This window comes from Montipora foliosa, chromosome 7 (genome assembly GCF_036669935.1).
Source record: "Montipora foliosa isolate CH-2021 chromosome 7, ASM3666993v2, whole genome shotgun sequence".
Classification (NCBI taxonomy): domain Eukaryota; kingdom Metazoa; phylum Cnidaria; class Anthozoa; order Scleractinia; family Acroporidae; genus Montipora; species Montipora foliosa.
The window spans coordinates 7,940,696-7,953,195 of record NC_090875.1 but is presented as its reverse complement, the minus strand read 5'-3'; the positions used below and the strand labels follow the sequence as shown (position 1 = coordinate 7,953,195).

The 12,500-nt window shown below is 37.5% G+C and overlaps 1 protein-coding gene and 1 pseudogene across 1 annotated transcript; one reads left to right on the top strand and one right to left on the bottom strand.

Annotated features, from left to right (window-relative positions):
* Nucleotides 1–1,834: 1,834 nt before the first annotated feature.
* LOC138009827 (uncharacterized) lies at nt 1,835–4,883 on the bottom strand. The gene is made up of 5 exons (XM_068856823.1): nt 4,797–4,883; nt 4,108–4,181; nt 3,106–3,197; nt 2,236–2,345; nt 1,835–2,059 (listed from the first exon to the last, which is right to left on the bottom strand). Exons 1-5 carry the CDS (start codon nt 4,881–4,883, stop codon nt 1,835–1,837), a joined length of 588 nt encoding a protein of 195 aa, XP_068712924.1.
* Nucleotides 4,884–7,188: 2,305 nt separating this feature from the next.
* On the top strand, nt 7,189–9,876 carry LOC138011611 (uncharacterized; annotated as a pseudogene).
* The last annotated feature ends 2,624 nt before the right edge of the window (nt 9,877–12,500 follow it).

The window sequence follows — 12,500 nt, the reverse complement described above, 5'->3', positions numbered from 1 at the left end:
TAGCCCATTTGCTCAAAATTTCATTTATTCCAGATTTTTACTCGCATTACCAAATTTGAATACCACTTTTTTCAAGGTTTTCACAGTAACTGCACTCAGTTCAACACAGTTTTGCAGAGATCACATGTGTTTGGAACTTTAAATGACTAGTTCTACATTACAGGAACAACAGAATTACCAGGCATCAAATGACTTCAATTCCTTTAATGCTATAAAAACTATAAAACATGATCATGTTTCTGTGCATATAAAAGAAAAATCTCTAATTAAAAGTCCACATCAATGTCCACAAATTATATTATGAACTTATATAAAACATTCTAAAATAAAACTGCAAAAAAAGTATATTTTAAAGTCACAGATAATTATTAATTGTCAATAATAATTTATATTTCACATGTTTATTATCCTTTACAATTATTCACTGAGTATTTGAGGAAAGTTAATGTATTCTGATCTTCAAATGACTACTGAAACGAAAAATTACTGTTTTACTTGAAAAAGCACTGGCACAGTTAACAATCATTTACATATAGTTTTCTTTGGACACCAGCGTAAACGCAATGATTTATTAAATTTTACAATAATCTTTCCACCATCTGAATCAGGTACTGTAAATGACGTAATAAATCCTACCCTCAAATAAACGCCTGAAATTGCAGAACCACTGAACACATGTGAAATAGATTGGCTTTATTGGGGTGGGGGCGCAGAAATATTATCTATTCTTCCTGCGCCAAAGATTTTTATTTTGGTTTTGCACCCTCTTCCCAAGCCTAGAAGTTCCAATTCAGTTTCAGCCATTTCCTACAAAAATGTAGCATTTCAGACACCTTCATTCCAGTGACCTTCTGTGGAGTGGTTAAGCATTTTCTGCAACTATTTGAACATGCTCACTTAGGTTAAATGGTAAACACCACAGGTAGCCCAAGCTCGCAATTTGTGTTGACCTTGTAACATAAACAGTGATGCATGTCATGCACAAGTAATTTGAGCATCAACATCCATGGCAAAATTATAAGGATTTGTATGGGGAAAAATTGTTTCAAATTTGAAGGCAGAAATAGGAATTATCAATTATATTTCCTCACCTGAATTCCTGTACAGTTCCTTTTGCGTCCTGTCTAGTTTCTAGGTCGATTTGTGGAGTTTCTGTTCCATCGGTTTCTCTCAAATTCAGGTGAGGAAATTTTATTGAAAAATCATTCCTAATTTTGCCTTCAAATTTGAAACAGTTTTTCCCCATACAAATCCTTATAATTTTGCCATGCATGTGACACACATCACTGTTTATGTTACAAAGGTCAACACAAATCGTGAGCTTGGGCTACCTGTGGAAACACTTCAAAGGAACCCAGTCACGAGGAATTAGCAATTTGTAAATATTGCACAGAAAATCATCTTTTCTGCGTATTCCTTAATCAAATAATCACCTTATAGGCTGTTAGCCAAAATTATCTTCAAAACTTGAGGGAAGATATAATTTCCTGACAAACCACGACCCCTACATGTAGTCAAACCAAGTCACGCATCAAAACATCTCCATTCAGGGCCGGAAGTATGAATCCATGGTTTCTATTAATTGCCGGGGATTAACACAAAATTTGAAAAATTCACATGCGGGTCATTGTTTTGCAAATTTAAACCTTGTTGTTTGTCATTGCTGTTGTGGTTCCTTAAACTCCCTAATGAAGAGCTAGAAGAGCAAACTCTGGAGCATCTTCTGGTGCTTCCCGTGTTGAAGGAGGCCCTACTTTTCGCTCCATGCTTATCCAACTGCTTCTTGGGGTTCTTTTCCTGATGAGTTTTCGATCAAGGCGGACCATTAAAGTATTCACTTCAACACTGCGCCAAGGAAGTGGCCGTACACACAATTTTTTTTTTTCTTTGGTACATCCTGGTCTGAACCGGAAGTATCACCTGCATCTTGTGAATCCGGTTCAGACAAGGATTCCTCAGATGACATGTAATCAGCTGTTAAGACACTTCTGAATTTTTCCTTATCAGCCTCATTTATGCTTGTTGACTCCCTCAGAGCCTTCTTGCAGTTTGTACGTTTCTAAAGAAAGAACAAAGAGAATACATTAACAATCAACACAAGAGTAACCTATGGTACAAGGTTGCAGCAATAATCTTACAGCTCAAACCAAACATGAACTAATGAGGCTCTGAATAATTGGTGATCCACTGTACATGTATTGATGTACATAAACTTTTTGTGCGCTTGATACTTACCATGTTTTTTCGACTTCTCTTCCGCTGCTCCTTGAGGAATTCATTTTGTTTATTGTTTGCAACAACTTTGTGTTGCCATTTCTTTGTCTTAAAGTGAACCCGCATTGCAGCTAAATGAAAAAAAAAAAAAGAAACTGATGTTAAATACAGTACACTAAAAAATTAAACCCACATGGACAACATTGTTGTTTCCTGCTTTTAACTCTTTTCTGACAGACAGAATTTGACTAAAATCAAGCATGTTTGTTTAAAAGTGCACAAAAAATTAATATTTATTACACATCCGTCCCTAAACCAACATCAACACTAAGTCGGATATGACATGTCAAGCCGAGAAAAATTTTCATAGTGCCCTGTCATAGCAAGAAAATCTTGCTCACTCAGTAGCCAATCATCAAATAAAAAGCAAAATATACTATCTGGTAAGTACTTCATGTAAGAAAAGTTCCCCCATTTCAACTGCTGACCAGTTGCACTGGTTGCACTGCGTTCTTTTATACAGTCATACACTTGAACTGTCTGATTCTGGAAAAAAACCTAAAAAAGTTCTCATCGAATAGTCAATAGACATTTAGATCAACTGCGATGTGTGTAGATTGTAAAAAGCTCATTAAAATGTCAACAAAACAAGTTACTTTCATAATTCTGGATATTTAGTTTTGGAGAATTTTCTTGTTCAAGTTTGACCTCCTACTGTACTCATGCATAGCTTACAGGCATTAATTCATTAGCAATTTACAGTTTTTGGCCAATTCTGTGGTAAGATTTTAACATTGAAATGTTACTAAATAAAGCAAACGATGAGTACACACAGCAGGGCGTTAAATACACAAAGTATTCTAAATAAAACACAACTAACTTAGAACATACCCTTGACAGTGTTTGTAGGTGTCTCAGGGTCTGTACTACGATCACCATTAAGAAGTGCATCGTTGACACTTTTGTTAATTGGATCAGCAAAGCTGAAAATAACAAAGGACAGTAATATTACAATTTTAAGAGCTTGAGTTTAAGTTACTGTCTGTTTATAAACACAGTATTATACACTTTTGATCCAGTTTTGTGTATGTTAAAGCTGATCACAAGCACTATCCTACCTGTATGTTAGATCTCAAAATTAACATGTACAATGTTAAGTAAAGCTGCTGAATTTATTTTTGTGAAAACTACTGCCTGCAAATTGGTTGAATAGTACACTGTATTAATTGTGGTCACTCAGCATGGTCCATAAAGTTCAAAGATCGGGCAAAGGCCATCACTCACAATATGCACCAAATTAAGATCTCACAATTAAAACTGCTGAATTATTTTCGTGCAAACTACTGTTTGCAATTTATTTGGCGCAAGAATATTAATTGTGGTCACTCAGCATGGTCCATAAAGTTTAAAGATCGGGCAAAGGCCATCACTCACAATATGCACCAAATTAAGATCTCACAATTAAAATGTTTGCAGTGTAAATAAAACTGCTGAATTATTTTCGTGAAAATTACTGCTTGCAATTTGGTTCAAGAATATTAATTGTAGTCACTCAGCATGGTCCATAACGTTTCAGGATTGGACAAAGGCCATTGATCACAATATGCATTAAATTAAAATCTCACAATATTTAAATGGTTAAGTAAAACTGCTGAATTCTTTTCATGAAAACTACTGCCTGCAATTTGGTTCCATGATATTTTAAGTAAAATAATTTGTGTTCACTCAGCTTGAAGGTCAGGCAAATGTCATCTCTCACAAAATAAAGAAAATTACGATCCCAGCATTACGCATTACAAAAAACAACATTTGATAGAATTATTTAATTTTGTAGAGCCAAATACTGATCTTACCAACAGTTTATCAAAATTTGCTTGTTTATGTATCATGTACCTTTTAGAAACATCCCATGCAAGTTTTTCACCATCTGCCCCTGTCAAGCTTTTGTACACCTCCCTCGCATTGGCCTGAAACAGACATAAAACACTTAAAATACACAAGGCAATAATACAAACACTGTTACACACACTTTTGCAGTCCCCTTTGCATACTTATTACTACAATTCAAAACCAATGTCGTTTACAATGTTAACAGTGGAACACTGTTATTAAAGGAGCACTGTCGTGGAGGTTTTGCTGTTTTCAGCTCCATTCGTCGCTTAAATAAATACCTGGTACCTTTACTCGTCACTGAATTGCTTCTGATGGACTATCTGGAACATATCAAACGAATGATGGCTTTGAGAGCAAAGCATAATGAATTTTTGCCAATATTTTCAAGGAATGGCTCTAGAATTTTTCACTGTTTCCGTGTAGTGATATAGTCCTAGGCAACAAAACTACATCATTATTTTGGGTTTCCATTGATGCAGGAATATATTTCAGAAATTTAAAATGACACCAAAATAACGTGACAGTGCCCCTTTAAATATGACCACCACTCGCTCAAGTCCATGAAAACTTTGTCACTTTAACAGCGTGTGCTATTGCTAGATACAAAAAATAACTGCACAAGCTTTCCTTCAGGGCGCAAGAAAGTAGTAATTAGGGGGTGGTACCGTCAAAATTACAAACTGACTTACTGTTAGCTCTTTCGACAGGCGTTTTGGTGGGGGTGCTGCTGTATTTTCCTGCTCTTTGCTAAGTTCCTCCAACACGCGATGCTCCATCCGATTATTAAAATCCTTCTGGCTTTGACACTGGCTTTCAAAAAAGGCTGCTAGTTAGGCTACAAGGTCGCCAGTTTTGCCACTGTCCCGCATCAAAGCCAGATTTAATTGCTGCAGGCAACGATTTGCGTTATTGCGCCCTGGAGCTCTCGATATTCTAGCGACTGGTGTGGAATTCGAAGAGCTTGTACTGGTGCTAGGAGGAGGAGTAGTTATAGTTAATGTCGATTCTACATCCCTATCCATATCACGGCGATTCTCATGTGGCGTTCCAGTAGTAGATGATGTGGATGCTCTGTCTATTTCTCGCTCTTCATGATCACTCTCCGCCAAGGAATTCGAGTAATAAAAGCGGCCTACAGCTCGTTTTGTATTACTTGATTGGCTCCTGGACGTCTGATTTGCTTTGGGATTCTGCTTGCGATGCCTACGAGGCTTATTTGGCGGCAGTCGCCCCATTTTCAATGTATTAAACGTATGTAACTGAAGTTGACTTGCGAACAACGAGGCAAACGAGAGAAAGGACGAACTTGTGACCCACGTGAATTCAAACAGTGCCACACAATCCTTTTATCTGTCAACCCAGTCAGTTTGAACCAATGCAAAGTTAAAGCTTTTTCCAACATGGCCTTCCATTGGCTATTTATTAGTTATCTGTTCATTGTTTAATTTGCAAGATCAACTGCTGATGAGTTGAATCCAAGGCTCAATTTGGAGAGATCAGATTTCATTTCAACATGGCTCCAACTAAGCGGCGGTTTTGCCCACATTGTAGAGAGAATGTGTCTGTTACAATGTGTCAAAGGCATTTTGATATCTATTTCAATACACAAGAAGGTGAATAGCATCAAAAGGAGTCTTCAGACGAAGACGATTGCTTAATGCAAACAGATTCACGGTCTGATTTTGTTTGAAAGAAGTGAGCCAGAAGAGAATGCGGACACCGGCACGGACAAAGATGTCAACAGCGAGGCACATACACAGACGGGATCGACACAAGGTAAGAGCTGAGTGGCCCTTTATGTTTCTTTTGTTACCCCTACTTGTCAAGTCAATCCGTCTTGTTCATAAAAATAGTGACCAAGCAAAACAACAACATGGCTTTAAACGCAAATTTTCTTATTTCTAAACATTTTACACGAGTTAAATTTTTTTACTCTAAGCATCATTGAATTCCTAAGTCAAATGCCGGTGATTCAACTTTTTTTTCCTCCAAAAATAGGCCTGGTTGACATGCAACATGAGCAGATGCACTGACTTGTTGTTAGTGTCTTTTATTCTAACAATAGGTACTAACTTACTGCATTTCAGTATGTTGCTTGTGCTTATGCTTGCATACATGTAGTTTGTGTACACCAGCCTTTAAGGTCAGAACACACTAGACAACAAGTCGCTGCAACAGGTCTCTGTGAGAAATGGCTCTGTGATTACACACGCTGTGACAGTGCTACAATGTACTTTTACTCATCGATTTTCATAAAGATACCCCAAGTGACACAAAGCGACTTGTTGCTGAGACCTGTCCCTGCGTCATGCCGCAAGGACTTGTCGCCTTGTGTGACAAAGGTGATAGCATGCTCACAACATGCTTCCACTTGAAAACAAAAGAAACTGGCCATAACATGCATGCTGAGCATGCCATATAGCTAGAGCACACTTTGATGAGCTTATACCTTTGTTTTATATAACACACATGAGCGTGAGCAGGCAAACACAAAAAGTGTGTTAACCTTGGAAACAAAACCTAGCATGCGAGAGGACACAGCACACTAGTGTGTTAGTGTGCACCACGCATGTTAGGTCAACCAGAACTAAACAGAAGCTTTACTTATCAACTTCCTAATCAGGAAAACAAAGCTGAAACATTTGGCCACAAACAAGTTTCGAGGATTTAAATCAGACTCTTCAATTACTTTTTTAATGAGGAGGAGGTCACAATTTTAGCTACATTTCATTTTATTATTTTTAGACTGCTATTCTGTGTCAACTTGCATGCTAAGCATGACATCCATCGCGCTCAACCAAAACAAAGACCAAGTGTGCTAACTTGACCGAAACAAAAAGTAGTGTGTGATTCATTGTTTTAAACATCATATATGGGCATAAAGTGTGTCTTTGGAAATGCTAAGCATGTTGTGTCAGCCTTTGTCCCTGAAATCATATGGAGGGTCACATATACAGTTGAAGCTTAAGTTTTCGTCTGTGATGTGACACTTTTTCACAAAGCAACTTTGGTAAATTGTTTTTTTGTAACATTGATTTTATCCTTTTCACGAACTGTGTATTTACAGTTGTATGATCCTGTATGATTGCATTTTTACGGGCACTATTTGATTCCATGGGAACTATTTTTCCATTAGTGGAAAAAGTTTTGCTGTTTTGTTTCCAAGGTCAGTCCATTTGCTTCGCAAACACCTTGGAGTTGATCAAGACAAGTTTATAAAGTATGTTGTGTGCCCTAAGTGTAACAGTTTATACAACTTTGATGATTGCTATGAGACACATCACAGAACAAAGGTTTCAAAGAGATGCTGTTTCATCCAGTTTCCACACCATCGGCAACGTTTTCGCAGAACTGCCTGTTGGGAGCCACTTCTGAAAGATGTTTCATTGAAGTCTGGTGAAACAAAACTTTGCCTATTTAAAGTGTACTGCTATAATAGTATCACTGAAAATCTAAAGTACTTTCTTCAAAGGCCTGGCTTTGCTTTAAAATGTGAATTGGCTTTGCTTTTAAAATGTGAATAGGGATATTCCAGAAGGATATCTGGCAGACATATTTGATGGAGGCATCTGGAAGGAATGGCAGTATGCCTATGGAAAACCTTTTCATGCAGCACCCAGAAATTATGCATTTATATTGAATGTTGATTGGTTCCAGCCATTCAAGCACTCTCTATACAGTGTTGGGGCATTGTACATGGTACTGATGAATTTGTCAAGGACTGAAAGGTTCAAACCCGAGAATGTGTTTTTGGTAGGGGTCATTCCTGGACCACATGAACCCAAACTGAACATCAGCACTTATTTAAAGCCCCTTGTTGCTGAGTTGAATGCCTTGTGGGAAAATGGCTTAAGTTTTAAAGCACACGAGTCTTCCACAGCACAGATATTCCGTGCAGCACTTCTTTGTGTGGGCTGTGATGTCCCAGCAGCTCGGAAGGTTTGTGGTTTCACAGGCCATGCCTCTAACAGTGGCTGTTCCAAGTGTAAAAAGTTTTTTTCCAGGAACAGTGAGTACAAAGATAGATTTTTGTGGATTTGATGCCTCCCCTCCAAGAAGTAACCATGAGCACCGACAGCAAGCGCAAGATATTCTAAACCAGGGGTACGTACCATTTACATGAAAAAACCGGAAATTCCAGTTGGAAGATCAAATGGTTCACGCCATTCCGTTTGGAAAGCTTCAGATAATTTGGGCTTTGATTTCTGGTGATGCTATTTTTCTGCTCTTTTAAGTCTCTGTAGCTGACGTGGATAGACTTTTTTGCGATTCCCTCTCCCGCAACGTCGCATTTAAGTGTTTAATGTTTATGCCTGAAAATTTCAACCGGATGGTTTTTGTAAATGGTAAGCACCCCAGACCTCTGCAGGTGATTGCTCAGACTTGGAGCAGAAGTATGGTACTAGGTATAGTGAATTGATGCAGCTGCCGTACTTCGACTGTGTGCGGCATCATGTTATCGATCCTATGCACAACTTGTTCACAGGTACAGCAAAGCACATCATGAGGAACATTTGGCTTGATTCTGATAGGCCATTACTAGAAAAGAATGACCTCATTCAAATGCAGGAAAAGTTAGACAGGATTAAAGTCCCAGCCACCATTGGAAGAATGCCAAAGAAAATAAGAAACAGTTACGGAGGCTTTACTGCTGACCAGTGGAAGTCATTCACTGTTCTATTTTCTGTGTATGCACTGTGGAACATTTTACCCAAGCGTGACTTGGAATTGTGGCGTGATTTTGTCTTGGTTTGCACATACTTATGCTCAACAGGTTTAACAGAAGCCAAAGCAATGCTAGCTCATTCACACCTACAAGTTTTGCAAGCGTTTCGAAGAGTTGAATGGAAAGGACAAAGTTACACCAAATATGCATTTGCACACTCATCTTCTTAATTGTGTTCTGGATTATGGACCAGTATATGCATTTTGGCTGTTCAGCTTTGAACGTTACAATGGTATCCTTGGAGACTTTGGCACAAATCAACGGGCAGTTGAAATACAGCTAATGAGGAAATTTACTGCAAATCAATTTATGAAAGACATTTCACTTCCAACTGCTTTTGAAGAAAGTTTTAAGCCACTGCTAACAAGACTGGCCTCTAAACAGTCAGGAAGTCTGAAGACCATTCATTGGCTGAACAGGCTTGCACATTTTCACAAGTTATTCGTGCTAGTTGCCTCTCCATTGGTCCAGTGCAAAAAGGTCATGAATGGTCCTGTGCTGATTCTCTGTACAAATGCTGTGGATCTTCTTTTAGAGATAATTTAGATGCTGGTAGCCTTGTTCATCTAAAGAAATGCTACAGTGCGATTTTCAATGGAGCAGAAGAAGATTCAGTAACACCTTACTTTGAAAGGTTTACAGCTTGCACATTTAATGGAGACTTGCTGGGATCTTGCAAGTCTAGAAGTGACAGATCTGCATTTATCTTAGCGAGATGGTGTAAACTTGGGGGAACAGTTGACAGCTCTGGAGGTGATTTGAGGCCTGGAGTTGTTGATTATTTTATGAAACAAAATGTGAAAGTAAGTGGGCAGTATGTGCCATGCATACTTGCATCAGTGCGTTGGTTTCAAGCGCATCCCTCCCGACACTTCTTAGGAGCTCCAGTTGAAGTCTGGTGCAAGGATCTTTTTGAACCAGAAGGAGATGCAAGCTTCATACCTGTTCAAAGAATCTATGGACAATTCACCCCAGCACTTGAGATTGATGAAGAAGAAAATGTTCTTGTTGTTTGCCCACTTCCAAGCAAGCTGCAATGTTAGTGGGGTATTCTTAAATTTGGGACTTGGGATTTCCAAAGTTTAGTGTACTATACAATGCCTAGGAAAACTAAAAATCAATAATAACCTTTACCATCTCTTAATGTGAATTCATTTTGGGCTTGCTCTTGACAGGAAATCATGCCTCAACTTGAAATGAGGTTTATTTTGACATCTACATCCAATATTTAACAGCACATTCAACAACATGACCTGAAGGTTGTAGAGTTCTAGGTTCTCAAGGAAATTTTGAAAAACTAAAGATAAGCTAGCCAAAAAACAAAGGGCAATGGTTTCCTATCAACTCAATGGCCACAGGCAAAATCCAGCTTACAGTGTATTTGCATGAAAATAGCTTTAAAAAGTCAGTTAGGCTGATTGTGCACTCAGCCCTACATTTCAGCATCCGAAAAGGGAAATTTCCAATGAATGGTATTAATATCACTGCTTAATCAAACACAAGGGTTATGAGAATATAGGAAAAGATCAGCAAGTTATAGATGTCTTGATTGTTAAACATTCTCATCATCAGAATAATAGAAAAATTAATGTATGGAGAACATGCAGAGAATATGCATGCTGATCTCAGGGTTGAAAGGGTTAAACTTTTAAATTTATTACATGTACGCAAATCACACTGGGGTTCTTATTCAAGTGGTGGGTAATTGCAGTATTGCAGTACATGTAGTTAATTTCATCAAAGCGCAAACATTCAAGAAGGAAAAACCTATCGTAAAAGCAAAAGCCTGTTTTCCATAGCTTGGATATTTCCGGTATTTGTATTCAGACAAATGCACTGAATTGTAAAATGTAACGAATAACAAACTTGAGTTGAAAATATTTTGTGCTTACAAAAGTTCATGACAGGCTACACTGTACCTATTAAACTTCAAATGTGCATAGACAAACATGCCATGTTTGAATCTGCAGTGGGATTACATGCTGTCTAAGTTGGAAATAACTGGATGAGAAAAATTCTGAGAACTGCTAAAATGGCTGAGGCCATAGGCCAAGTACAATTCTTTGACAGTCCAAGGAATCAATGAAAAAAAATAAAATGAAAAATCAATGAAAAAAAATGATAAACTGGTCTGCGGTCAACTTAAGAAACCTTATGTGACTTTGCGAGTTGTACATACTAAAAATTGAATGCTTTGTAATGTAATATAACTGTAAATGTACGAGTCTTCTTTTTTGCTCATCATTCTTCTGGTTACTAGAAAGTATCCTGATTTTTCACAAGTTGGACAGTAAAACATTCGCAAGTGAGTAAAAGTATCCGACTGGTTATAAATTGATGCCAGAATTGTTCTATTAATTATTCAAAGAAACTTGACAAAATAATTATCAAGGGTGAAAGGGGACCAAGCTTTTAATTAAACCATTTCTGTGGATGACTTTCAAACCACCGATGATTTTTGTTCTTATGAAGTTTTAAATAATCTGAACACACACAAACTGAAAACCTGCACAGCTTAGTATAAAAGAAAATCTGCAATGTGAGTGTGTTAACATTATTTTTGTGCAACTGAAAATGGTAATTTAGCAGTTGTTCATAACATCTCTTTTCATTGGATACTCGACACAATAGATTTCAATCGTCACTTTTGTTTTAGCATTGTTACCTAAGGATCTTGCGGCAGCTGCTACATGACCCACTGAAAAACATATCATGTCATAAAAGTATTTTGGTATACCTTTCCTTTCAGAGAGTCCATGCTAGATATTTTATATCCAAAGATACTGTACTTAAGGTTTGACTATGTTCTGGTCAAGCACGGTACGATTTATAAGTCCATAAAACACTATGAAATTTCAATGATTCTGTAAGGATGGAGGGTTGCAATAGTAAAAATTGGGGTGGGGGGAAATGAAAGCTTGTAAGTTTTTTATGCTGGATTTGTTCATGTTAAACAAGACGACTATGGAGCAAATTTCAAGTTACTACTCTGAATTTAATAAATTTGTATTACAATGTGGTTTATACACAAATCATATAATTTATATTAAACATATCAAATAAATTACCCGCAAAGGTATTCAGATTTGTAGCAGGTAAAGCAACACAAACAATGTCTTTGTAAACTTCTAATAAACAGTTAAAGTTCTAATGTTCAGACTGCTAAATTATACAATTGAAATCTAGTATTTCGTCATGTACTATAAAGGTACAGTTTGGATGTTGACCAATTTCCTTGTGCTGTAACAGCATAAAGTGTAGCTGTCATGTTCCTGAAAAAGACATCATCATGATCAGTATTATAATAGTGCATCAGAATGTCCTGTATGCTGTACATGTACAGTCAAGGTTTTCATTAAGAATTCTAGCAGTAGGAGAATAGTTTTAAGTAAGAGGAGAATTACATGTATTATAAAAGAGCAAATCTCTCTCAGGGAATGAGTAAAATGTAGCCGGCCACTTCTGAGTAGTAGCCAGAGAATTCTGTGATCTTCGATGCCTAATGAACACCCTGGCAATTAACAATGGCGCCACAGGGCACAAGAGCCATAAAGTAAATAAGTAAAAATACTGTTTCAAAACAAGTCCGGCTATGTGATTACATGTCGCTGGTTACTCTGGTCATACATGTAGCAATCAGCTCGGGCCTTGCGGTCCCTCACTTCTC